This window comes from Carcharodon carcharias, chromosome 19, assembly GCF_017639515.1.
Source record: "Carcharodon carcharias isolate sCarCar2 chromosome 19, sCarCar2.pri, whole genome shotgun sequence".
Taxonomy (NCBI): domain Eukaryota; kingdom Metazoa; phylum Chordata; class Chondrichthyes; order Lamniformes; family Lamnidae; genus Carcharodon; species Carcharodon carcharias.
In genome coordinates, this window is record NC_054485.1 from 8,288,043 (window position 1) to 8,313,776 (window position 25,734).

The window sequence follows — 25,734 nt, forward strand, 5'->3', positions numbered from 1 at the left end:
AGTTCTTGCCATGTAAACGTCAGGAGTTGGAGTTCCTTCCGGTGCCCTCCCAATCGCCAGCTGTAACACCAGCACCCTGTTACGGCAACAGACCAGGAGAAGCACCGCCTAAAATTTACCTTCGATTTTCCTAACTTACGTTTTAGTTAAAATCCCATTTGCAGAAGCTGCTTCGTACAGAGTGATGCCTTTCTTCAGAATCACTGAGACCTGGCCCCCAAGATCATCCGCTATTGCACCGGCATGAAGGGCTGCTTTACACAAAACAGATGTCTACGGAACAGAAAATAATTTATTACCTTCAACTTATTCGGTAAAAATTGTGAGCACATGTTGGATCTGGAGGACATGGCGCTGTCTTCATCATCAACAGTTCAACTGTCTGCCATCTTTACATCTCTGCCCCAACGTTCACAGTGCTGGAGGCCTCAGGTGTACACAGTATTTCACAACAACAACAACTTATGTTTATAAAGCGCCTTTAATATAAGAAAACATCCCAAGGCGCTTCTTGGCGATTGTAATGAAATATATAAGGTTCTGATAAGACTCGACAGGGTAGATGCTGAGAGGATTCTTCAGAGGGGAATCTAGAACTAGGGGGCACATTTTCAAAATAAGGGGTCTCCCATTTAAGGGGGAGATGAGGAGGAATTTCTTCTCCCCGGGGGTCGTGTTTGGAATTCTCTCCCCCAGTGAGCAGTGGAGGCTGGGCCATTGAATATATCCAAGGCTGAGTGAGTCAGATTTTTGATTGACAAAGGAGTTGAGGGTTGTGGGGGAACAGGCAAGGAAGTGGAGTTAAGGCCACAATAAGATCAGCCATGATCTTATTGACTGGCAGAGCAGGCTCAAGGGCCTGAATAATTCCTCCTCCTATTTCTTATGTCCTTACTTTCAAGTGAGCACACTAAATCATAAAATGACATAAAGCCACATACATACACATATTACATGGTATAACCAAAAGCTTGGTCAAAGAGGTAGGTTTTATGGAGCGTCTTAAAAGAGGAAAGTGAGGCAGAGAGGTGGAGAGGCACCGGGAGGGAATTCTCGAGCTTAATGACTTGGTGGCTGAAAGTGTGACTTCTAATGGGGGAGCAGTTAAAGTTGGGGATGCTCAAGAAGCCAGAATTAGAGGAGCACAGATGGAAGGTTGTGGGTCTGGAGGAGATTACAGAGATAGGGAGGGGAGAAAGCCATGGAGGGATTTGAAAACAAGAATGAGGATTTTAAAATCAATACCTTGCTTAACTGGGAGTCAATGTAGATCTACACCGATTTAATTCTGGCATCTTGCGCATTCCTGATGTTAATCGCTCTATCTTTGGCGACTGTGTCTTCAGCTGCCTGGGCCCTAAGCTTTGGAATTCCCTCTCTAAACCTCTCCACCTCTCTTTCTTCCTTAAGATGGTCCTTAAAACCTAGCTTTTTGACCAAGCTTTTAGCCATTTGTCCTAATATTGCCTTATGTGGCTCAGTGTCTAATTTCGCTTTACAACACTCGCGTGGGGTGCCTTGGGGTGTTTTTAAAGGCGCTATTTAAATTAAGGTCGTGATTGGTCAGGGGAATAATGCGTAATAATTTTAACATGTAGAATGGAAACAGCCCTATGTAAACATGTCACATTGTAATTACAATCCCCCACCAGTGATGGCACCTGCAAAATTTATAATTAAAAATGTTGATGGGAAATGCACATAGGCTCAAGATTTTGGAACAGGAACACATTAAATAGATGAGCTCGTTGCTAATGTTACATAATGTGATTCCAACTCATTTATACCTTATTTAGAACTCATTATGAGGGCAAATAAACACTGAGCTCATCCAGCTGGATCTATTTTAAGTCCATAAGCAGAGAATTCAACAACAAAGAGCAAAACCCCAAGGGCTTTGAGCTATCCACAATGATCATGGTTAATGTTAATGGAACAGGCTAAAGTATTTCTTTCAGTGTTTCTGCATATACTCTGAACCTTTGCATAATTACAAGACAAAACAAGGCTGAACACAGTTTGACATCTTTTTCCTTTGCTACAGTGAAAGCTGTCAAATACGAAATGAAGGTGTAGGAAAAATCGAATGGATATGTAATGTTTGGAAGTGTTGTTCATTTTCTACACCAACGCAGATTCATATATATCCTAGGCGAACCAGAGGAGAAATTGAACTCTACATTGACTCACTGAGGTAAAGTTATTAATATTTTATCGCTGAAAAATCCTATAGTCCCAGCTTTTAACTTATATATTGGCAAAATATAACATAAAGGGTGGAAGTGCCCCAGGTTTGCACTAAGTGCTGTAGCGGGCAGGAAAAAGGACGTGTTGTCCACTGGCCGCAATGGTGGCTTTTCACGCTGTATTGTCCCGGTTCCACCTCATTAATCTTGCATTCCCGGGAAACACACCAGGTCGCTGGTGGGGGATTCTCTCATTTGCCTTCCCCGCTGTCACATCAGGCCTTCAGTAAACCAGGAGCCATATTTAAAGACCACTCCTGCACAGAGCTAGTGCTCTCCAGGAGCTAGGAATCTACTTCAAAGTCATGGCTGCCAAAGGGAGGAAACATGCTGGCCCCAAATTTAGGGGCGCCTCCCTCGAGTGCCTACTGGACGCAGTGGAGGCCCACTGCGAGGTCCTCTACCCCCGCCCTGGGCAAAGGCCAGCAAGCAAGATCTCCAATCCTGCATGGGAGGTGGTAGCAGCGGTGGTCAGTGCCAATGCCCTGTTAAAGGAGTCAACCATCAAGTGCAGGAAAAGGATGAATGGTCTCATCCGTTTCACCAGGGTAAGTCACTCTTCTCATCACTCAACTCACACACTCACAAACCTATCACACATCCACAGAGATCTCGCAGCCCAAGGTACAACACCATTAACCCTCACACACACCCTCACATCTCCATCAGCCTCATATCCTCTGGAGCTCGCTTCCTCACCCTGTCCATGACTCCGCTCACCACACAAACATTCCACGCAATGCCATGTGTCTTGCTCACACTCTCTCCATCTGTTTCCCCGCAGGAGAAGCTGGCTCACAGCAGCAGGGAGAGGCTCCTCACTCACTTTGAGGAGTGTGCCTGCAGTGACGGTGAGGTCGGTGGTGAACACCCGCGTGAGGATCCTGCACCACATCATCCCTCTCTCAACACAAATGTGAGTGCTCTCTCTCCTGTTTTTAAACTCTGCTGCCAGACACTAATCATCTCTACTGTGGTTCACAGGGAGCTCTGCCAAGTGACCGACACCGTCAGCCAGCCAGTCCCTCAGCCCCATCCAGGTCCTCACCTGCAGCGAAGAGGACACCACTTCCATTGAAGAGCTGGAAATAAGCAGCCTGGAAGACCCGTCACAGCGCTTACCCACACCCTCCACCAGCGCAGAGACACACACCTCGTGAGTCCTAGATCTAGAGCAGGCTCGGGTTCATAATCTGGTGGTCACGTGTCCGCAGCAGGAGGAGGTAGGTTCAGCCGAGCTCCCCGGCACTTCGAGGACTGCTGGGGAAGAGGCATCGGTGAGGTCTGAGTCAGATGACGATTCTCCGGATGCGGTTTTCCAACCCATTGTGGAGAGTCAGCAGAAGGTGGGGGAACATCATGCAGTGTAGTTGGGAGCCCTCAGCTGAGTGGCATGCGAGTAGGAGGAATGTGTCCGCCTGCTCTCTGATGAAGTGGTGCCCACATGTTGTATATGGCAGTCTCCATGGGTGGCGGGGGGAAGGTGGGGTGGGGGGGGTGGTGGCGGAATGCAGATGCCATGGAGACCCTGGTCCAGCAGAATGTGGAGATGCACACAGACCCGCACTCCGTCATGGTACACATGGTTGAGTTCCTGCAGTGGCATCACAAGAGGGAAACAGGGCATTGTGATGTTCCTCCAGGTGCTCCTTCCCCTCAAGGAGTCAGGCCGGGGCCCCCAAGCACCTGAAGGGAGAAGGAGCGGCAGATGACACCCGTGGGTCATCCACTCAGGAATCTCAGAGGTCGTCCTTTCCATCCAAGTCCCCTTTGCCTGTGACCACTCCCACCCCCCCCCACCCTCGACCTCATCCACTGTCACTGCAGAGTGGGCAGTTGGCCTACAGGAGGGCAGCCAAGGCAAGCCAGACCCTTAATGCCTCGGCTCTTCAGAGACGTACGTCAAAGTCATTGGGGGCAACAGGGTCAACCATTGCACAGGCTGTTTCCACCCCTGCTGCGGATGTCAGGGCAGCACCTAGAAGTGGTAGGCCTTGCATAGTTAAGAATTTCTGATCACAAGTGGTTGCACAGGTGAACACATTTTGTCACTTTATAATTTGAAAATATATTCACTTTCCCTGAATAATGTGTGTTGGTGTCTTTCGGCTTCACTTACAGGCTTCACAAATCCTCCCCCCTGCGTCCCTGCCGCTAGCAGTTCAGCTGCACACAGCCGGCCCAAGAGTGATCCTGGAGGGAGGTGTGTGTCTGGGGCCGTGCCTTTCGTAGCCTCGTGCAAGCACACTCCCACACACGCAGATTCTTCCTCCATCACACTCGTCTCAGTGTCCCGAGCCTTTTCAATGTTGCCTGCTGGGGTTCACTTCCAGTCGTCCATCTGAGCTGAATGGCATCTCCGCCCACCCACTGACCACACTCCCATGCTGCACCTGTTCCTGCCAACACGAGGCTCTGCTCACTTCAATTTTAGAAGCATGGTGATTGTTAAGTAAGTCTTCAGCTTGTCTTTTCCCCTCCCCCAGTTACCCATACTCCTTTCTGCACCCCTCCCCCAGTTACCCATACTCCTTTCTGCACCCCTCCCCCAGTTATCCATACTCCTTTCTGCACCCCTCCCCCAGTTACCCATACTCCTTTCTGCACCCATATTCCCTCCTCCTTCCTTGCTCTTGGACTCCCCTGGTCTCCTTCCCCCTTCCAAACACCCTCCTCCCCCGAGATTCCTTCCTCCCTCCGAACTCCTTCCTCCACCTGGACTCCTTCCCCCCTCTGAACTCCTTCCTCCACCAAAGTCCTGCCCCCCCTGACCTCCTTCCTCCTCCAGAAGTCCTGCCACTCCCTCCAAACTCCTTCCTCCCTCCGAACTCCTTTCTCCCCCTGAACTCCTTCCCAAACTCCGAACCCCATCCCTGATACCTAGCTCCCCAGTTGCCACGTTCTCCCTCGTTACATCATCCTCCCCCTGTACTCCTTCCCCGCCTCTGCCAAACTCAACGCCCCCCCCCCCCGACACCATCCTTTCCCCTCCTCACAATGTCACCCCCCCGCAGTAAACCTTCCTCCCCCAGTTAAACCTACACCTTCCTCTTCACTCCCTCAATGACCATCCGAAGCACACCATGGCCAAGACGCTGATGTCCCAAAGCAGACCCTCAACGGTGACCTTTCACCCTCTGTGAGCTGCTTTGCGGCAGAGCCAAGTCCTTATAAATCCACCCAGCATGCAACGCACAATCCTCCAGGGTCCAGCATATTATGCTTCTCAGATGTCCGTGATTTGATCAAGGCTCTGATGGAGAACCCCGACTTCTGCATGTCGCACTTGTCAAGACGTGTTCTGCACCGGCGTGTTTTCCCACCGACGTGGGCAGTAAATTTGACGTGGGGGGGAATGATTCCAGTGAGCATGGTTTATAATAATATGCAGATGTATGGAAATGAAGTTCCTGATGTGTGGCGGTGGGAAACACGGCCCGCCATTGACAGGAGGAGTGGACGATCGCAAACTGGTTTCACGACGGCGTGAAACCGATTTTTGGCCCTTTCCACCATTTTGTCCTCTCAAACTCTCCATGGTTAAGGAAAATTCCACCCAAAGTGTATTGGGCTATACCTTGGGATGAGCGGGCTGTCCTTGCTTTACTCAGAGGTCAAGTAGAACTGGTCTATCCAATCGGAGTTTAGAAGAATCAGTGATGATCTCAATGAAACATAAGATTCTGAGGGGGCTTGACAGCATATTCACTGAGAGATTGTTTCCTCTGGCTGGAGATACTACAACGACAGGGTATGGTCTCAGGATAAAGGGTCAATTATTTAAGACTGAGATGAGGAGGAATTGCTTCACTCCGAGGGTTGTGAATCTCTTGAATTCTCTACCCTATAAAGGTTTGAGCATCAATAACCCTGAGTATAGTCAAGGCTGAAAATGATAGATGTTGGGATATTTTGGGGTACGAGGGGAACCAAGGAATATGGAGATTGGGCAGGAAAGTGGAGTTGCGGCCAAAATGCAGCCATGATCTTAACGAATGGCAAGCAGGCCTGAGGGGCCACATGACCTACTCCTGCTCTTATTTCTTATATTCTTGTTGAAACTATTTGTGCTGAGCATTACAGCAATCACAATGCAACAATTTTAATATTCTAGGTCTGTCAAAAGTGCAGAAAAAAAGACAGAATTATGAATGACTTAAATGAGGGGAGAGCAAATAAAAATGCTAATGGCATTAATACTTACGTGACTTAAGAAAAATCATTTAGTTACTTATTTAATGAGTTGATTTATACTCACATCACGGTAGCCCTGTTGAGGATTCCCCCAAACATCACCAATGACATCTTTACAACCCGCTGGACAATATTTACTGTAATGTAAGCAAAAGGAATGGTTATCACAAAAACGCTGAATAGCAATAACTGCTCAGTAAATCAACACCTACATTAAGTGTATCCTGAGCGAACTGTACTCTAAAAGTACTTTCAAGTTGCTGCTCACCTGCTGGCAAAGCAGCATTCAAAGCACTGTTCAGGCAGAACTCGGGACCTCTGAGTGCCACTTTCCTTTACTAATGTGTCACTGGACCTTTTTGAACCCAATGGAGGGCCAATAGGAAAGACCCACATGAGGCAGAATCTTCTGTTGTAAAGTGATGCGCGGTGACATCGGATGTGCGTACTGACATCACCGCGCGTCATTCTGATCTTTTGGACGGCAGGCGCACACTGAAGTCGGCTGTGCACCCGCTGAACTGTCAAAGGCCTGTTAAGGCCATTAAAAAACTAATTAACCAATTGGACAGGGCTGTCCATCCAACCATAAGGTTGATGGGCAGGCGAAGAGCCCAAGCGGCCTTCACATTTTTCATGAAACCTCATCCACGGGCGAGATGAGGTTTCATGAAGGGTTTATTAAATTAATAAATTTTTTTTTATCCATTTCATAAATATGTCCCGGCTCATGTGACGCTGTCACATGAGGTGTCATGTGTAAATTATTTTTTACCCTCTTTATTAAAAGTTCCATTATGAAATTAATCTCTCTGAGGCAGCTCCGTGCCTCGGAGATTTCCGCGCTCTTTTGCACAATCGGCTCTGCACCAGCCCACGCCCGCTCCCAACTGGCTCGCCCAAAGGTGAGAAGATTCTCCCCATGGTTTTTTTGCCATCCTTAGCTAATTTATGTTGAGTCTCAGACACCGCTTGAGGCACCGAGTTGATTCCATTAAAATGGCCTTGATTTTGTAGTAGGAGGAATGAGAAGCAATCAGCGCTCACTGCTATTATGGGAGCAAATTTGACAACAACCTCTGGTGTCCACACTTGCATAGCTAAACACGGAAATTGGGAGGTTGCTGTCTGAGTTATCCTGCTCCTCCACAGGCTTTGCTAGAGCAATATTTTGGCAAGAGACTGAGCATTCAACACATGAAGGGTGTGAATTTGCACTACTTATTCACTAATACTAAATAAACACACCAGAAAGATTTAAGGCTTGTCCATTCATGCGTAAGTGAATTTTTAACGTCATGGTCACTATTAATTACAGGAAAACAACCTGTCTGGCCCTGAAAATTAACTTTCATAAGTTCGGAATCTCACCCCTTCAGATGTTAATTATTGTTGGAAATTTAAGATAAATTAAACATTAAAACTTTTTACTTTCTCTTTGTTTATTTTATCTGTCTCTTAGGCCAGGATTTTCCAGCCCTGCTGTGGCGGGACTTACTGCAGGGGATGGAGCAGGCCAGCCAAAAGTCCATTGACTTTCAGCAGGGCCGCAAATCCTAGCAGCGAGTGGGGCTGGCAAAACCCCAGCCACAACCTCACCATTCTTTCCTTTTCTTCATTTTGCTTTTTGTATATGATTTTTTTCACTGTATTAAATATTCTAACGCACGCTTCCTAGTTTAGATTCTCCACGTGCCTCAGGATGGATTCCTCACTTTGACTGGTGGAAGGGACACATTATTGCCCTATTTGTGCAGGTCACAGACCCCTTGTAGAGGGCGAGCACTGTTTCAGACACCTGATGACTCTGGGCCTGATTTTATCTCTGTACAAGTTTATGGGTTGTGAATGGATTAAAACGGGGCCTGATAAGCTACCCTGCAAAAGCCCGAAAAATGTCTGTGGGCAACTGTAAGTGTAATGAACAGTGCCCAAAGTTTGTATGCCTCTGATAGTAAAGCCTGTGCAGTTATAGTATTACTGACAGTGTGCCACTGCCAGTGGAAGAGTCCTGGGCGTAATCAATATAACATTGGTTGTAGACAGCCAGCTGGTTGGATAATCTGCAACACCTGTATAAGAGTAGCAGTTAAATAAATGAAGATTTCTGATTAAAAGTATTAAGGAATAAGTCTCCTGGAGTATTTTCCTTTCAGTGAGAGTTCTAATCATGAGTGGAGAAAAGAAAGAGCATTTCAATGGAAGAAAACAGTGGGAGAACCAGTTATTAGGTCCATTAAAGAAGAGATGTCTTAAGAACTTGTATGGAAAAATCTCCATAATATATATGTTAGAATGTGTGGTCTGGTACATCTGTGAGAAAAATGAAGTAACATATCATCTCCTCTGGGGAAGTGAACAGCTGGACTTCCATTGGTCGACAGTGCAGCCTGTATAACATAAAGTAGCTCTCTCTTTACACTGGAGATGCTTTCAGACTACAAGAATACAGCTGACTTCAGATGTGTAGATGTCTTTCCACTAGCCACACACCATGATGTACCCAAACCGAGGCTGCAGGAAATGACACCATCATAGGTTTGTTAAAATCTCAATCTACTATTCTCTCATCTGGATAAGGCAGCCAGCTTAGTCTCAGAGGAAATGGTTCCATGTGTTTCCTCTCTGTGGTCTGTATAGGTGTCCAGTGTACATATGGAGACTGGCTCTCTCATGCAACTGTAATAAGGGGGCACAGTGCATGGATGTAAAACTCCCTTAGCAAGATAGAAGGAGACCTCTTATGTCTGGATTTGGTTTACAAGATGAACAGAAGTCATCCCTGGGCTGAATTTTCCCACAGAGATGGGAAATAGGAGTTATGTCTTATTGCACAGGAGACAAACAGACTGTATATGAGAAGCGGCCCCTATAAGATGCATGCATGTGCAGCTGCAAGGCAGTCGTAAAGGGAATGGGAAATCAGAAGGAACATTGGATTTCAGTTGCGGTTTGTGTCTGATGTGATGTACAATGCAAAGCAATAGCATAATTTATGTAGCGAGAAGCCATTGCTTCATCTCGTACATCATCGTACGATGAATAAGGATGCTATTTGCACAAATATAAATGTTACAACCCTGTGATGCATTCACATATTTCTACTCAGAATGACAGTGATTATACATATTAAATGATCTGTTACTATATGATGATATGCTGGCTGTAAGTGCATCATTTGTGTATTTGAGCTCTGTCCACAGTGCAGGAAGCATTTTATGTCTCCAGAAAATCCCTACTAGTTTCTAACTGTTAGGGTGTTGCAAAGTTTGATAGGAACTTGATTGTTTCAATTATCTTGGAATCTATCACACTTCCTCTGGCTGATTTAGCTGTTATTAGTGTCAGTCTGTGACAGACACATATGCACTGGCGCAGTGAGTTAGAGACCTTAGCACAAACTAATGAAATATGAAGGCAGCTAATAACTGAGGAGGTCAAACACCCGATATTTTGGTAACTAAGTGTAGTTGTAGAAACATTTTCACATTCTGTTACAGGACTGCATTCAGAGTGAGAGATTATACAGCTCATGCTTACTATTTATAAATGCTTTAGACATCTGTTAGCTTCCAAGTCTTGCTGGCAGCCAGATTTCCTTTATCTGTCCTCTGCAGTGTGTACACAGTTAAGAGGTACAGTCACGGTAGAAACTTTGTAGATACTGCACCAAATATTAATCTGTCAAAAAGATAACGAAAACCTATCCTATATCAGGTTAAATAGCTATGTTGCAATGCTGATCAATTTGCATAAAGAAAGTTTAAAGGCTTTACATTTTCTTTCAAGTTTGAGAGCTTGAACTCAGCATTTACCATTCTAATTGTAATTTTTATGAAAAGAATTCTAATTGTAATTCTTATTCATAGAATCATACAGCACACAAAGGAGACCATTCGGCCCATTATATGTGAGCTTGCCCTTTGCAAGAGCTATCTAATCCAATTCCCCTGCTCTTTCCTCAAAGTCCTGCAATTAAAGATTTGTTAATGATAGATTAGATATAATATTTATAAAGCTCTGGCAATTTATTTGTTGATTCAAGTAGGAACATGCGGAAAAAACATGATATTGGCAGAGCAGACATAGCCGAAAGAGGATTTTTGGCTTTCTTGCTTTCCTGTCACCAGAGTCATCCTGTTGCTCCCAAACAAAGACATGTCCACTGCTTGATAGCTGCCATTTATCTGTAGGACAATTGTCTTACTGCTTCCAACTCCCCTTCCACATCAACACACCAACATTCTTGGAATTCTGTTTTCTAAACAATGCAAAACTGTGCATCAAGGCTCAGTTTAACATGCACAGTATTTAAGACAAGGTTAATGTCGATTTCAACTTACCTAAAATGTTGTTGAGAATAATGAATCCCTTTATCCAGACAGGAAATCAAATCTGCACAAAATAAAGTATTGATACATTAATAAATGGAATATGTATTTTTTTGATACAATGGTTTCCCCACCCCAAAGAGAAAATCCAGTCTAACTGCAGCACTCTCCACTCAGATGACATAGTGGAATATAATAGGGAAGTGTGAGGTGACTCATTTTTGCAGAAGGGTTCGGGAGAGGCAATATATTCTGAATGACACAGTTCTAAAGAGTGTGCTGGGACAGAGGGATCTTGGGTTTTGGGCTAGAAATGTTGGGGGATGTGAGGAAGAACCTTTATTACGCAGTGAGTGGTGATGACCTGGAAATTGCTGCTTACTAAGGTGGTGCAAGTGGAGACGATGAGTGATTTCAAAAGGAAAATGGATGGGCAGTGAGGGAAATAAACGTGCAGGGCTGTAGGGATAGAGTGGGGGAAGGGGACTGACAGGATCGCTCTGCAGAGAGCTGGCATGGACTCAGTGGGGCTGAATGGTCTCTCTTTGTGCCATAATAGCTCTATGACTATACTTGGAGCATGCAGTCCTGCCATTCATACCCACTTCAGCACCGGCAGCTGCCAAGGACAAAGCTAACAAAGCATCAAGTGTGTCAGCCCATGTTGACAAAGGATTTCCACCAAAGATGTTCAACTTTCTCTTTCAGATATAGATTGAAAGGTGCATATAATATGCACATTTATAGCATTAACTTTATAGCGTTATAGCATGGCCTGAGAAGTGGGTATCTCATTATACCCCAACAACTGACAGAACAAAACGGGCTATTGGAAGAATTTATTTCCGTGCAGCAGGTCATTAGAGCGTGCAATTCCTTACCACAAGCAGAATTGAGATAGATTGAATTGTTTAAGTATTTTAAAAAAGAATATTAAAGGAAAGAAAGATAGGCAAGTGAACAAGTGAAGAACCAACACCCACACGGGTGTAATGGGCAGGATATAACCTCGTTCTGCAATTTCTATGATTCAATGAACGGTTATAATTTGGGTCGTGGCCGGTTCTGCAGCGTCACATTTAAACAAGACTCACTTTAATAAATAAAGGGTATGAAATTATCCAACATTAACAATACAAACAAAAAAATGATCTTTCTCAAACAAGTTACATTTTGGCCTGACTTTTCGCGCTCACAATTCCCAGCTCTGCGAACCTGGTTTCCACAAAAGTGGCCCCAAGCGTTGGATTTTCGGTGGGGATTCATGGCGAGTGACTCAGGAAACAGCGCGGAGGCTGCTGGGTGTAGAGGCTGCTGGGTGTAGAGGCTGCTGGGTGTGGAGGCTGCTGGGTGTAGAGGCTGCTGGGTGTGTTGGTGGCTGGGTGTGGAGGCTGCTGGGTGTGGAGGCTGCTGGGTGTGGAGGCTGCTGGGTGTGGAGGCTGCTGGGTGTGGAGGCTGCTGGGTGTAGAGGCTGCTGGGTGTGGAGGCTGCTGGGTGTGGAGGCTGCTGGGTGTAGAGGCTGCTGGGTGTAGAGGCTGCTGGGTGTAGAGGCTGCTGGGTGTGGAGGCTGCTGGGTGTGGAGGCTGCTGGGTGTAGAGGCTGCTGGGTGTGGAGGCTGCTGGGTGTGTTGGTGGCTGGGTGTGGAGGCTGCTGGGTGTGGAGGCTGCTGGGTGTGGAGGCTGCTGGGTGTGGAGGCTGCTGGGTGTGTTGGTGGCTGGGTGTGGAGGCTGCTGGGTGTGGAGGCTGCTGGGTGTAGAGGCTGCTGGGTGTGGAGGCTGCTGGGTGTAGAGGCGGCTGGGTGTAGAGGCTGCTGGGTGTAGAGGCTGCTGGATGTGGAGGCTGCTGGGTGTGGAGGCTGCTGGGTGTAAAGGCTGCTGGGTGTGGAGGCTGCTGGGTGTGGAGGCGGCTGGGTGTGGAGACAGGCTGGGCAGAGGCCTGTCTCGGTGCGCCGGCACTTTGTCCAAGGTTTAAAAAAAAAACATAAAAAAGCCTTCCAGCCCTCAACTCTAATACCTCCTCCTCATGCTCCCCATACCCATGTCACTTCATGCTCTCTACCCACTCTCCATAGCTCCTCATATCCTTCATGTCAACCTATGCCCCTCCAAACAACCCTTATGGCCAATTACACCCTCCAAGTCGACCTATGTCCCTCTATTTATGCCTGTGGCTCTTTATAGCCCCGTGCCAACTCAAGCTAACCCACGCCCCCACTCTCCAAGCCAACTCATGGAGTATCCACCATGGGCAGACATCAGGACTCATGCTGAGATTAAATAAAATAAAGTTGTAAGTGTCTATTGCAAACTTTTTTAAAAACACTCATAAAAAAACCATTCACTACATTTACATTCCTTCAACTACATAATCCACATTAAAACAAACATTTTGTTCAAGTGCTTAATCCGGTATAAAAACAAACATTGGAATTAATTGTCCCACTTCAAAGATTCTACAACCACTTGTAGTTGTCAATTAAACTGTGAAATGGCAGGCATCCCACTGTGATAATGGAAGGTTGTGAATTCAGTCATGCAGCATTAATCCAGTAATGATAACCCTCAGGCTTAAGTCAATAGACAGAGCGAAATAACAAGCAATGACTTTTTTTTAACACTCTGTAAAGTTCTTTCAAAGATTTAGAGGGCAGGAGTTTTAAATGCCTTGACAGCTTGACAGTTGCTTTTGACAGTTTTCTTGAAGGTTCCAGTGGGTTTATGCACTTTCTAAATGTACATTCGGGTCTACATTTAATAACCCCAAAAGGCACCTGACCTCTCCCAAAGGACAGCTTACCTCTCTCAAGGGCACTGGATCTCCCCCAAAGATCTCTCAGGCCAAATCCAAAGGGGTACTCTACCTCTCCAAAAGGGTATTCCACCTCCCCAAAGGACTTGCAGAATTTAGACCTGCTTGTATCAGGTCTAATCTGCGCACATTGTGTTTCCTACTCCTGGCTAATGAAAATCAGACATGACTGGAGACAGCTGCTGTTTTATCTGCCTTTACACAACACGCATCCTTCCCGGCCCCACTCCTGTCCCTGGGAAAATGGTGGGTGCCATGTGCAGGGGTGGGACTTACAGATTTTGGCCTCCTCTACTATTTCCACAATGATGGAGAGGACCTCTGTTGTTGTGAAAATCCAGGCCTTAGAGTTGAATTGGCCTGTCACAAGATCTACATTTTCTCTACCATTCACTATCTTACACGCCTCACGATTGCCACCTCTCAAGTGCTGGATCTTGACTACAGACATCAACAAATGGTGCTTGGGCCATATGTTTTACAGCCACCATTCTTAACATCAACCAAATACAGTTGTACAGTACATTTGTACAGTAAAAAAATGGGTCCTACAGGAGTGTTCCAGGCCAGGGAAATGGAACATTTGCCAGCAGCTCTCTGGGTGACAAGAAAGAAATAATTCCTGCCAAAGTTACAGCTGCAGGCTTTTGGCCTCAAGATGGCATCCTGTGATATGGTTCTTATTTTTGTGTCAACCATGGCTCAGTGGGCAGCACTTTCACCTCTGGGTCAGAAGATTCTGGGTTCAAGTCCTACTTCTGAGCACAAAATTCAAGGCTGGTAATCCGAAGCAGTGCTGAGGGAGTGCTGCACTGTCAGAGGTGCTGCCTTTGGATGAGACATTAAACTGAGGCCCTGTCTGCCCTCTCAGGTGGATGCAAAAGATACCATGGCACTATTTTGAAGAAGAGCAGGGGAGTTATTCCTGGTCTCCTGGCCAATATTTATCCCTCAATCAATATATCGAAGGCTGCATTTGCCACTACTGTAACACTCGGGGATGCGTTCGCCAGACGTTCAGTCACAGTGCCTGTGACATCACTGCCAGTAACCCTGAAGGTAGCTGCCTGCATCCAGGGCCAGGGAGAGAAATCATAAGCCCTGGTGCTTCTCCTATTTCTGGGCCCATTATTCCACTCCCCCACCCTGCCGCCTCTCTAACCTTCTCCTTCAATCGTGTGATATTTTTCCCTCTTTCAAGATTCACCAACCAATTCATCAAACAATCACAGCAAGGTTCTGGTAAAGTTAAAAGCCCTTTGTTGGCTTCTGGTTGCAAATATCATCCACTGTATATACGCAGCATGGGTCATTATTTATTAGTTATTTATAACACTGTGCAGATGATCACGCTGATTTTGGTGACTGCCTCAGCCCACATTAACATGTTCTGCACATTGCACCATATGGACACGGTGATAGGAAATTCATATTAGGGGGAAAGATTCAGTACTTGCAACCCAGATAAACTGTGCAAGATCTTTTCTATTCTGTAGAAGAAGACGACAATTTTCTCTTGCCTGGACGCATGATATTATTCAATATAATTATTTCATAGAAGGGGCGTAATTGGATTCTATATTAACAGTAATCCCATAGGGTAGAATGACCAAATGACTCCTGAGCAACAAAGTGGAATGATTGAACAACACTGTCAGTGAGAAGAGTTGGAGCCCTCAGATATCTCTGTGTGACACAATTTTTAAGAGGCAAGAGCACAAAGACTGAATGGTTTACAACTGTATCTGTGTCTGCTTGATCAGCAAGTCTGAAGGCTGCTGATTGCTGCTTCTTACCAGAATATATTTTCAACATCCATTATGCAACACAACTTTATCACGGTATTCCAATACCTCAAAAAAATCATAAAAGCACCAAGATAGAGTGGGATATAGGTAAGTAAACAAAAGGACAAGATTCAAGTCAATGGAAAAAATTCTTGAGAATCATGCGCAGTGTAAAACAGGTTACTGGTTCATTATGAACACATTACACACTCCTGTCCTACCAATTTCATCCCACAAAGCCTGCCCACAGTAAGCTTCCATTAGCAACAAAATAAACAGAACTCTAGCTATGATTCCACCCTCTGTTCATAAGATAATTATGGATGACAAGGGCCATCTAGCCCAGCTTATCTCATCCATTTAAATGACATATTAACGTGTGTACAAGGAGCAGGAGTAGGCCATTTGGCCCCTTTTGCCTGTTCCACCATTTGATAACATTGCCTATATTATACCAATGACTACAACTCAAAAGTACTTAATTGGCCATAAAGTGATTTGGAACATTGTGAAAGGTGCTATATAAATGTAGGTTTTGTCTTTCTTTCATTACACCTGCATGAAGTAGGCAGAGTGACTGTAGCAATGGTGAAATTGGAGGCCCAATGCTGAGTCTCTAAGGGTAATTAATCACAGAGCAATCAACTGACATTAGGAAAGTGACCACAAAGAAATCACTACATTTACAAAACAATTCAGCTCTGTGGCTGATACAACCTTACCATTCTGATTTCTCAGGCACCAACCCACAATATACCATAAATGGCATCTGCCCCCTTTACACTAATGACACTATCCCCAGGGTTTCTCAATCAGACATGTACCACTGGCTCAGTAAAAATGTACATTGAATTGTTGATCTGAATTTTTCAGAGAAGAATGATACATGGTACAAAAGCTCAGTTCAGCCCTAATTCAAGAACTGGATTGCCTCCCCTTCCCCCAGAAGCTGTCATACAAATGGTACTGTACACTGTGATTTTACAACCTATCTGGGCTGAACCTAGGATGGAGTAGAGATTGGAAAACCTTTCATTAAGCAATCTCCTAATGACAAATTGGGATTTCATTCCCAGACTTTGAAAGATTAATAAAATGGATGATAGTGAGTCAACACGCTGTTTTGCTTCGACCCAGGTTTTATTTTCTTACATTGATTTTGACGAGGCGCAAGATTCTCATCAACATAGCATGTCATCAGAATTGTGTCTACTTTATCATGAAAATTTAGACTGCTATTTATATGCTGGTTGAAATTCAAAAGTGAATTTTGATAAATGTACATTATTTAATTTTGTGGTGCTAAATCTTAAACCCCCTCCCTGAAAACCCTCACTCCGACCTACCCTCACACCTTCCCCCTCTCACAGACCCACCCTACCCTCTACACCGCCCAAACTGTCACCACACCCTCCCTACACACCTCCACCACCTCAACTCCCCTCACCAACCCCGCCCATCCCCTCACCTCATCAAACCATCCCCAACCCCTCAGCCCATCCCCCTATCCCCTCACCTCACACCCTCAACCCCCCCACTTCCACACCTCCCCACCACCACTACCTTCCCCCCCCCGCCCCACCGCCCACCCCACCCCCCCTAGCTGTAAAATGACTAAGGGACTTACCAGCCTTCAGTCAGATCTTCAATGCAGAACACTCTCAGCTGCTGCTTCTGACCTTCAGGCACTTTTTTGGTGAGCTTTTCAAAATTGGAACCCAAAACCACCGAGGGTCAGAAGCAGCAGCGCAGCGACTCACTGAATCTAAGCTGAAAAACCGGCATTGAAAAAAAAATTGGAACTCTCAGACTGATGGTTCTGATTTTTTGATGGCTCCTCACTCCGGACACTGTCACACCGAGTCCAGCAACCCTCCCCCGCCCCCGCCCCCCCAACATTCAGCTCCCAATGTTTAAACATCTCCCGGGCCCTGCCTGCATAAAAGAAGAGGGCCATCTGTAATATTGAGCAGTGTAAAGATATTTAAACAAGTGCAGCATCGACAAAATGTGGTTTCTTTCACCATGGTTGGTGATCGCAGTTTTCACAGAATAGTGAACCCCAAAAATCCTGGGATTGTGATGCCTCACCGGCTTCCCCACCTCCCGACCGCTCACTTCCTCCTCTCTCGCTTGCCGCCCTGTACCCTCGCTGTCTACAGGGTTAGGAATGGGGCAGCAAAGGTTGTGGGGGGGGGGGGGCAAGCGAAGTGGCAAGGGGGACAATGAGCAGGGTGAGCAAGTGGGCGGGGAGCGTTCAATGGGTGCACAAAGGTGACGTCAGCGGCATCGTGCATGAGCCTACAGGCGGAGTGTGTGCAGACTTCCTGTTGCAATGCAGCGTCAAGAGGTAGTGTATCACAGCAACAGAGTACCTGGTCATTATCACATTGCAGTTCGCAAATTCCCACTGTACCAGAGTGACTACACTTCACTTCTCTGCTTGTAAAGCATTTTGAGATGTCCTGTGAACATGAAAGGCGTCCTATGAATATAAAACTTTCTCCGTTTACACTGAGAAAAAAATACTTAAAAGTAAGAATTTCACTGAAATAACACTGGGACAAAGGGAGTACAGTTAATATAATGCTCTGTGAGAAAGAAGATAAGGGAGGAATGTTAGTAATGTTTACATAGAGAAAGCGCTGATCTCTAGACAATTTTAAAATATCATTTTCTTTTTCTCCATGTTGGCTGGAGAGGATGCCTCCACCATCTCAACCCCTTCTCCAAAACCCCTGCCAATCCTCAGTCATCCAGTGAAGCAAAGCATCAGCCTACTCACCATGGGGTTTCCATTTTCAATGCAATAGAAGTGGTGTCGACAGAGCCACTGGGTAAAACAGTCACCACAGCCTAACTGCGCAGCAGGAATAACTCCGTTCATCAAAGGAGTTGGGCAGAGGAATGAACTTGGCAATCTCTTTTTGCCTTCTAGTTTACATCCATAAAATTTAACAGAAAGTCTAAATAGACTAGAGTTTACCTTGACCTGACGTTGGATGCAGTGAGAGATAATAAAAGATACAAAGAGAAACAAAAGTTTAAAGAAAAACTGACTGTGAACAGTTTGTTTGCTTTGAAAGTCTGCTCCAAGTTTCACTCCCTCTGTCACCAAAGTAAAAGTATTGCTGGTAGCTTCAAATTTTAATGGTTTCATTTCTACATCCAAAACAACCATAATATTTATAAGACCATAAGACATAGGAGCAGAAATTAGGCCATTCGGCCCATTGAGTCTTCTCCGCCAATCAATCATGGCTGATAAGTTTCTCAACCCCATTCTCCTGCCTTCTCCCCGTAACCTTTGATCCCCTTACCAATCAAGAACCTATCTATCTCGGTCTTAAATACACTCAATGACCCGGCCTCCACAGCCTTCTGTGGCAATGAATTCCATAGATTCACCACTCTCTGGCTAAAGAAGTTTCTCCTCATCTCTGTTCTAAAAGGTCTTCCCTTTACTCTGAGGCTGTGCCCTCGGGTCCTAGTCTCTCCTACTAATGGAAACATCTTCCCCACGTCCACTCTATCCAGGCCTTTCAGTATTCTGTAAGTTTCAGTCAGATCCCCCCTCATCCTTCTAAACTCCAACAAGTATAGACCCAGAGTCCTCAAACGTTCCTCTTATGTTAAGCCTTTCATTCCTGGGATCATTCTCGTGAACCTCCTCTGGACCCTCTCCAGGGCCAGCACATCCTTCCTGAGATACCGGGCCCAAAATTGCTCACAATATTTTAAATGTGGTCTGACCAGAGCCTTATAAAGCCTCAGCAGCACATCCCTGCTTTTATTTTCTAGTCCTCTCGAAATAAATGCCAACATTGCATTTGCCTTCTTAACTACCGACTCAACCTGCAAGTTAACCATAAGAGAATCCTGGACTAGGACTCCCAAGTCCCTTTGCACTCCAGATTTCTGAATTCTCTCCCCATTTAGAAAATAGTCTATGCCTCTATTCTTCCTACCAAAGTGCATGACCTCACACTTCCCCACGTCGTATTCCATCTGCCACTTCTTTGCCCATTCTCCTAACCTGTCTAAATCCTTCTGCAGCCTCCCCACCTCCTCAATACTACCAGTCCCTCCACCTATCTTTATATCATCTGCAAATTTAGCCAGAATGCCCTCAGTTCCTTCATCTAGATCATTAATGTATAAAGTGAAAAGTTGTGGTCCCAACACTGACCCCTGCGGAACTCCACTAGTCACCGGCCGCCATCCTGAGAAGGACCCCCTTATCCCCACTCTCTGCCTCCTGCCAGACAGTCAATCTTCTATCCATGCTAGTACCTTGCCTCTAACACCATGGGCTCTTATCTTACTGAGCAGCCTCCTGTGCGGCACCTTGTCAAAGGCCTTCTGGAAGTCCAAGTAGATAACATCCATTGGCTCTCCTCTGTCTAACCTAATCTTTACCTCCTCAAAGAATTCTAACAGATTTGTCAGGCATGACCTCCCCTTGATGAAACCATGCTGACTTTGCCCTACTTTACCATGCACTTCCAAGTATTCTGAAATCTCATCCTTAATAATGGACTCTAAAATCTTACCAACGACCGAGGCCAGGCTAATTGGCCTGTAATTTCCTGTCTTTTGCCTCATACCCTTCTTAAACAGAGGGGTTACATTAGCGATTTTCCAGTCCTCTGGGACCCTCCCTGCCTCCAGTGATTCCTGAAAGATCACCATTAACGCCTCCACTATCTCTTCAGCTATCTCCTTCAGAACTCTGGGGTGTAATCCATCTGATCCAGGTGATTCAGATCTTTCAGTTTTCCTAGCACCTTCTCCTTGGTAATGGCCACCATACTCACCTCAGCCTCCCCGACTCTCTTGAACTTTGGGGATGTTACTCGTGTCTTCTACCGTGAAGACTGATACAAAGTACCTATTCAGTTCCTCCGCCATTTCTTTGTTCCCCACTACTACTTCTCCAGCGTCATTTTCCAGCGGCCCAATGTCCACTTTTGCCTCTCTCTTACCCTTTATATATCTAAAAAAACTCTTGCAATCTTCTTTTATATTACTGGCTAGTTTACCCTCATATTTAATCTTCTCCCTCCTTATTTCTTTTTTAGTTGTCCTCTGTTGGTCTTTGTAGGCTTCCCAATCCCCTGGTTTCCCACTGCTCTTCACCTCATTGTGTGCTTTCTCTTTAGCTTTTATGCTGTCCTTGTCAGCCATGGTTGCCTCGTCCTCCCTTTAGTATGCTTCTTCTTCCAAGGGATGAATTTTTACTGTGTCTCCCAAATTACTCCCAGAAACTCCTGCCATTGCTGTTCCACTGTCTTTCCTGCTAGGCTCATCTCCCAGTCAATCCTGGCCAGCTCCTCCCTCATGCCTCTATAGTTGCCTTTGTTCAACTGTAATACCTTTACATCTGATTCCAGCTTTTTCCTCTCAAATTGCAGGGTAAATTCTATCATATTATGGTCACTGCCTCCTAAGGGTTCCTTCACCTTAAACTCCCTTATCAAATCTGCCTCATTACACATCACTAAATCTAGAATTGCCTGTTCCCTAGTGGCTCCACCACAAGCTGCTCCAAAAAGCCATCTCGTAGACATTCCACAAATTCCTTTTCTTGGGATCCATTACCAACCTGATTTTCCCAGTCTACCTGCATATTGAAATCCCCCATGATCACTGTAACCTAGCCTTTCTTACACGCCTTTTCTATCTCCTGGTGTATCTTGTGCCCCACATCCTGACTACTGTTCGGAGGCCTGTACATAACTCCCATTATGGTTTTTTTACCTTTGCGGTTTTTCAACTCTACCCACACAGATTCTACATCATCTGACCCTACGTCATTTCTTGCTATCGATTTAATTTCATTTCTTACTAACAAAGCAACCCCACCCCCTCTGCCAACCTGCCTATCTTTTCGATAGGATGTATATCCTTGGATATTTAGCTCCCAGTCCTGATCCCCTTGCAGCCATGTCTCCGTGATGCCCACCACATCATACCTGCCAATTTCAATCTGCGCCACAAGCTTATTTACCTTATTTCGTACACTGCGAGCATTCAGATACAACACCTTCAGTCCTGTATTTCTGGACTTTTCAGCTGAGTATTAGACAATCACTCATATCTATAAACGAGGGAGGCTGTAAAAGTTCGCTCAATCCACTGAGACTGGAATGGGGCAAATGAAGCAAGCACAATATAATAATGGCAGATCCAGAAGGAATAAATGTCATTTAAACAGAAGCACTTCACTTACACACTGCAGCATTCCATTCTATATACTTCCAGTTTTACTGGAAACCAAAGCATTTAGTTGTGTGTGGTTTGCTTTTCCAGAACATTTATAAATTGTGTGCATCAGATTTAGAGTGTCGTTTTGTTGCTTTGTCCTGATGGTGAGGCTGGTGTCTTGATCTCTTCCAACTCCTTGATGGTCTTACAGATAAGGTTAACCGCGGTGGCTTCATCCAAGATAATCGTGGCATATCTTTTAGTTACACATCTGTTTTCTTGTGTTGGATTTAATCTTGTCACGGAAGTGGAGAAGTGGTCTAGGCGTGGTGTGATGCAAGTTCAAGCAGCCCAGTCACAGGTGCACTGAAGTGTCATATAGCTGGGTTGTGCTAGTGATTTGATGTGGACTATGATGCCGGATGCCCAGCTCCCTTCGCTGTGCTGTTATCAGTTTGCACTTTCAGCACACCATGGCACAAAAATTTGAGCTGAAAGGTGCAAATAAGTGTCTAACTATTGGGGTATGCCATGAGATGCCCCGCTCAAGAAGACCCTGCTCATCAATTAAAACGAATTAATTGTATTTGCGTTAGGGGGAAAGTGGCAGGCAAAAGACTTGCTGCACTCCACCCTCGATACTACCAGCAAACCTTCACTGGAAAGATTTCTGTCATTCTGTTGGGGTACCTGAAAAGCAAACAATAGGGAAAGAAATGGGAGGGGGTGCTGGGGGGGTTGGGAGGAGCCAAGGGACATGCTATGTGTGAGGAAATACATATTGGTCTGCACTAGGGATAGACAGTGGTAAATATTGACACACAGTGGGATTTTGATCGGTCTCCTGGAACAACATAGGCTTTTTGGTTACAAATCTAAGTACAGTCATGCTTCAGTGCTGCATTCCTCAGCAGTAAAGTGGTTCAAATGAATTTACACATTAAATACAAAGAAGATGTTTCATGGAATCTGTACAAGTGAGGAGCGGAAGTTATGTCAAGTATTATTTCATTTTTGCTTTTAACTGAAACAAATTGGAAAGTAACCATTTGGCACTTTCCTTTCCCGGTTTGTTAATAAGTGCATAAATACAACCATTGCGCAGAGTTTTCCCGGCCCCTCCCACGGTGGGGAAATAGAGGCAGGGTTGGTGGGGGATACCCAGATAAGAGGAGGGGGCTGCTCCGAGATGGAACCCTGGTGTATTCCCGCCACCGGGGAACTTTCCCTGCGGCAGGATGGGATGCGGACCAGCTGTCTGCTCAACAAAAGCTTTCAGGCACACCCCCACGAACCCCACCGCACCCCCCCAACCCCCCCGACCCTTCTCCCCCCACTCCCCCAGCTCCACTCCCCAGTCATGGCCATAGACCACACGGCAGAAGGGTTCTCCCTCGACAATGGTGGCCAAGTAGCTGCGGCCCCACTATTAATTTCAGATTTTCTTAGATTTTGTTGAGATAGAAGCACCCTCCCTCTCTCTCTCTTCCCTGCAAGGGCAGGCTGCAGCTCCTTCTGGACCGGTGAGCTTCCTATTGCCTCACCAGCTTTGAGGGCCTGCCCACCGTCCTTAACTGAACATTGAGCATGCTCTGTGGCCGTTAATTGAAGCAGAACTGAGATTGGGTGATTGCCCCCGGCAGAGGGTAGGATTTTGAGGCCCTCGGGTGGGTGCAGTGGGCAGGTCTGGGAGCAGCCAGGAAATGGTCCACCACCCGCGATTGGCCCCCGATTGCAATTTCACATTGGGGAGGCCAATTAAGGCCCACCCAGCATGAAACATGGCTCCACACTGGTTAGGAAGGGCCGAACGGGGCGGGGAGGAGGGGGTGGGGGGTGGTGGTGCTGGGGGGGGTGGGGTGGGGGGGGAGGTTGCTGTTGGCTGCCTTGTCCCCAGGGATGGGAGGAGGAGGCTACTACGCCTCACCAAGGGGGCATAGGAGGAGGTTGCAGCGCTGGTCAGCAGCCATTACGTAGTACGGCGCACATGGGTACAGTGCCGGAAGAGGTTTAATGACCTGCTGTGCTCAGGAGGGCAGAATACCACGTTGGCATGGATCAGTGTGCAGAAGTGTTAAGGTGTGGCTGTCACCGCCCCCCCCCCCACCCCCACCTCCCCACGGACCTCAGGGGTGTTAGAGTCTGAGTGCCAACTGTCAGTGACACCGGAGCTGGCCAAGGGGGTGAGCCCTGGCTGCTTGGACTGAGGGCCTCACGGCTCGTGGACCACGACTCGGATGTGCCCTGCGAGGTGTTCCTCAGCTGGGGTTGTCCAGGCTGCAATGGTGCTGCAGGTAGAGAGTGGACTCATCAATGCTCCTCTGTCCTTTCAGGAGAAGATGAACCATAACCAGGCAGAGAGGACATATACAGGTCCTGCTGCTCAGCAGGTTCAAGCAGGAGACCCTGGAGCTGGAGAGCCGCCATGCTCCATGTGCAACCGGGCGTGGAGAGGCGGGTGTGCCAGACGAAGGTGAGAGTGCTGTGCACAGAGGTGAGAGTTTCGGATTTTGCAACCAGTCTAGTGCAGTCTCTTTTTTGATTGTAACCTCAAGCTTGGAGTCCCCATTGATCATTGAAAGACGAGGGCACCATGATGCAGATCTCCATTGTCTCACCAGGGTGCCTGGCATGTGCAGTGACAGTCTGATGACTTAAACTAATGACATGTCCTTGTTCTCCCTTAGCTTCACCGCCTTGCACTCGCTCTCTGGACCCTGAAGAGCCACCCCTGATGGCAGAGGACCACCAGGTTTCACTTGCGCCTGTGTTACAATCGCTCTCTGAACCAGGCACCAGCGCCGATACCAGCACCTTGGTGGGCATTAGATTGGCAGCTAGAATGTCAGTGCACATTGGTGAGGCCACTTCACACTCGCTTGAGGTGCAGGCAGAGGCAGAGAGTGCCCAGGGCGCCAGCAGTCGGAGGACTGGGGAACGAGGATGATGCTCAGTCAAAGGCAGATGATGAGCCTCTGTCCATTACGATGCTGGATGTCCAGCGAGATCTGTGGGAGGATCTGGTGGAGATCCATGCGGATCTGTGTGCCATGGTCTCCATTGTGGAGGAGTCCATGCAGAGCGTGAGCACTGCATTGACCCTCATGGCCGAGCACACTGTCTCCTCCATGGAGAGAGTGGCGACTCTCATGGAGAGGCAGCTCCAGGGGAAGAATCAGGGATTCCTGGGGATGCGCTCGGACCTGCAGCCCTCACACAGGCAATGACCTCAGGTGGTCAGTGTCAGTGTGGGAGATGGATTGGGCAACCAGTATCCCAGCTCGGTGCCCGTCCATCAGCGGTGAGCAGGGAGGTCCAGGGGAACCTCATGTTGGTGCATAAGCTGTCTGCCATCTCTGAGGGCTCCTCTCAGTGTGCTCTGGATGATGGCAGAACGTCCTCCGCCCCTCCACCCCTCTGTCCCTCCGCCCCCCGCCAGTGACCGTCGCATCTGATGAGGCCACAATGACTGAGGAGATGCCAGCTGTGGAACTGGCCACTCCCTCCCATACAGGCCCAGGACAGGCTCCGCTGGCCAGAGGACGTCCACCAAGGTCATCGAGGTCAACAAGACAGCAGAGTCAGCAGGCTGGCTCCAATGCCAGTGCCAGCAAGGCCGGGGGGGGATGGAGGGCACCTAGACGTAGTACTCGTAAACGTAAGTTAAAGGAATCAGGAGCACTTGAGGGACAGTTCAGGGGTTACCTTCTGTTTATTTCTGTTTGGTTTGTATGTCTGCTGGTGTGGACATCAACACCAGTAATTGTCATAATGATTTCAGTGTGACAATAACATTAAATTTGCTTTGGTTCTGATGGCCTGAGTATGCTTCACAGTTTTTCTTTCTGGTGCGGGGTAAGCCATTGTGTAATGCTGGACGTGAATGGCTGGATACTTTATTGTACAGGCATTGAGTGAATTTTGGGTTCAAATGAAAGAGCCTGGGATGGAGGTGGTAGCCCTGGCATGAGGTGGAAGCAGATTTTTGGCAGCCTAGCTGAAGGAGCGTTGGATCAAGGCGTCCCTGGTGTCCCTGCCTCCCTGAAAGATACAGAGGTCTGCCCCCATGCCCTCAACGTTTTCCTTAACATGCTGCTCTTCTGACTCACTACTGGACTCATCCTGGGTGGTCTGTGCACCTGCATCAAGATTGACTTCCTC

The 25,734-nt window shown here is 46.8% G+C and overlaps 1 protein-coding gene across 1 annotated transcript in view; it reads right to left on the minus strand.

The window, feature by feature from the left end:
• Positions 1-25,734, minus strand: part of si:dkey-34d22.1 (discoidin, CUB and LCCL domain-containing protein 1) — a 165,100-nt gene that overhangs the window by 47,774 nt on the left and 91,592 nt on the right. Inside the window, exons 4-6 of the mRNA XM_041212080.1 lie at positions 10,784-10,835; positions 6,505-6,577; positions 140-273 (exon numbers count right to left, since the gene is read on the minus strand). Coding sequence (XP_041068014.1) covers positions 140-273; positions 6,505-6,577; positions 10,784-10,835 — 259 coding nt within the window. The remainder of the gene's footprint in view (positions 1-139; positions 274-6,504; positions 6,578-10,783; positions 10,836-25,734) is intronic.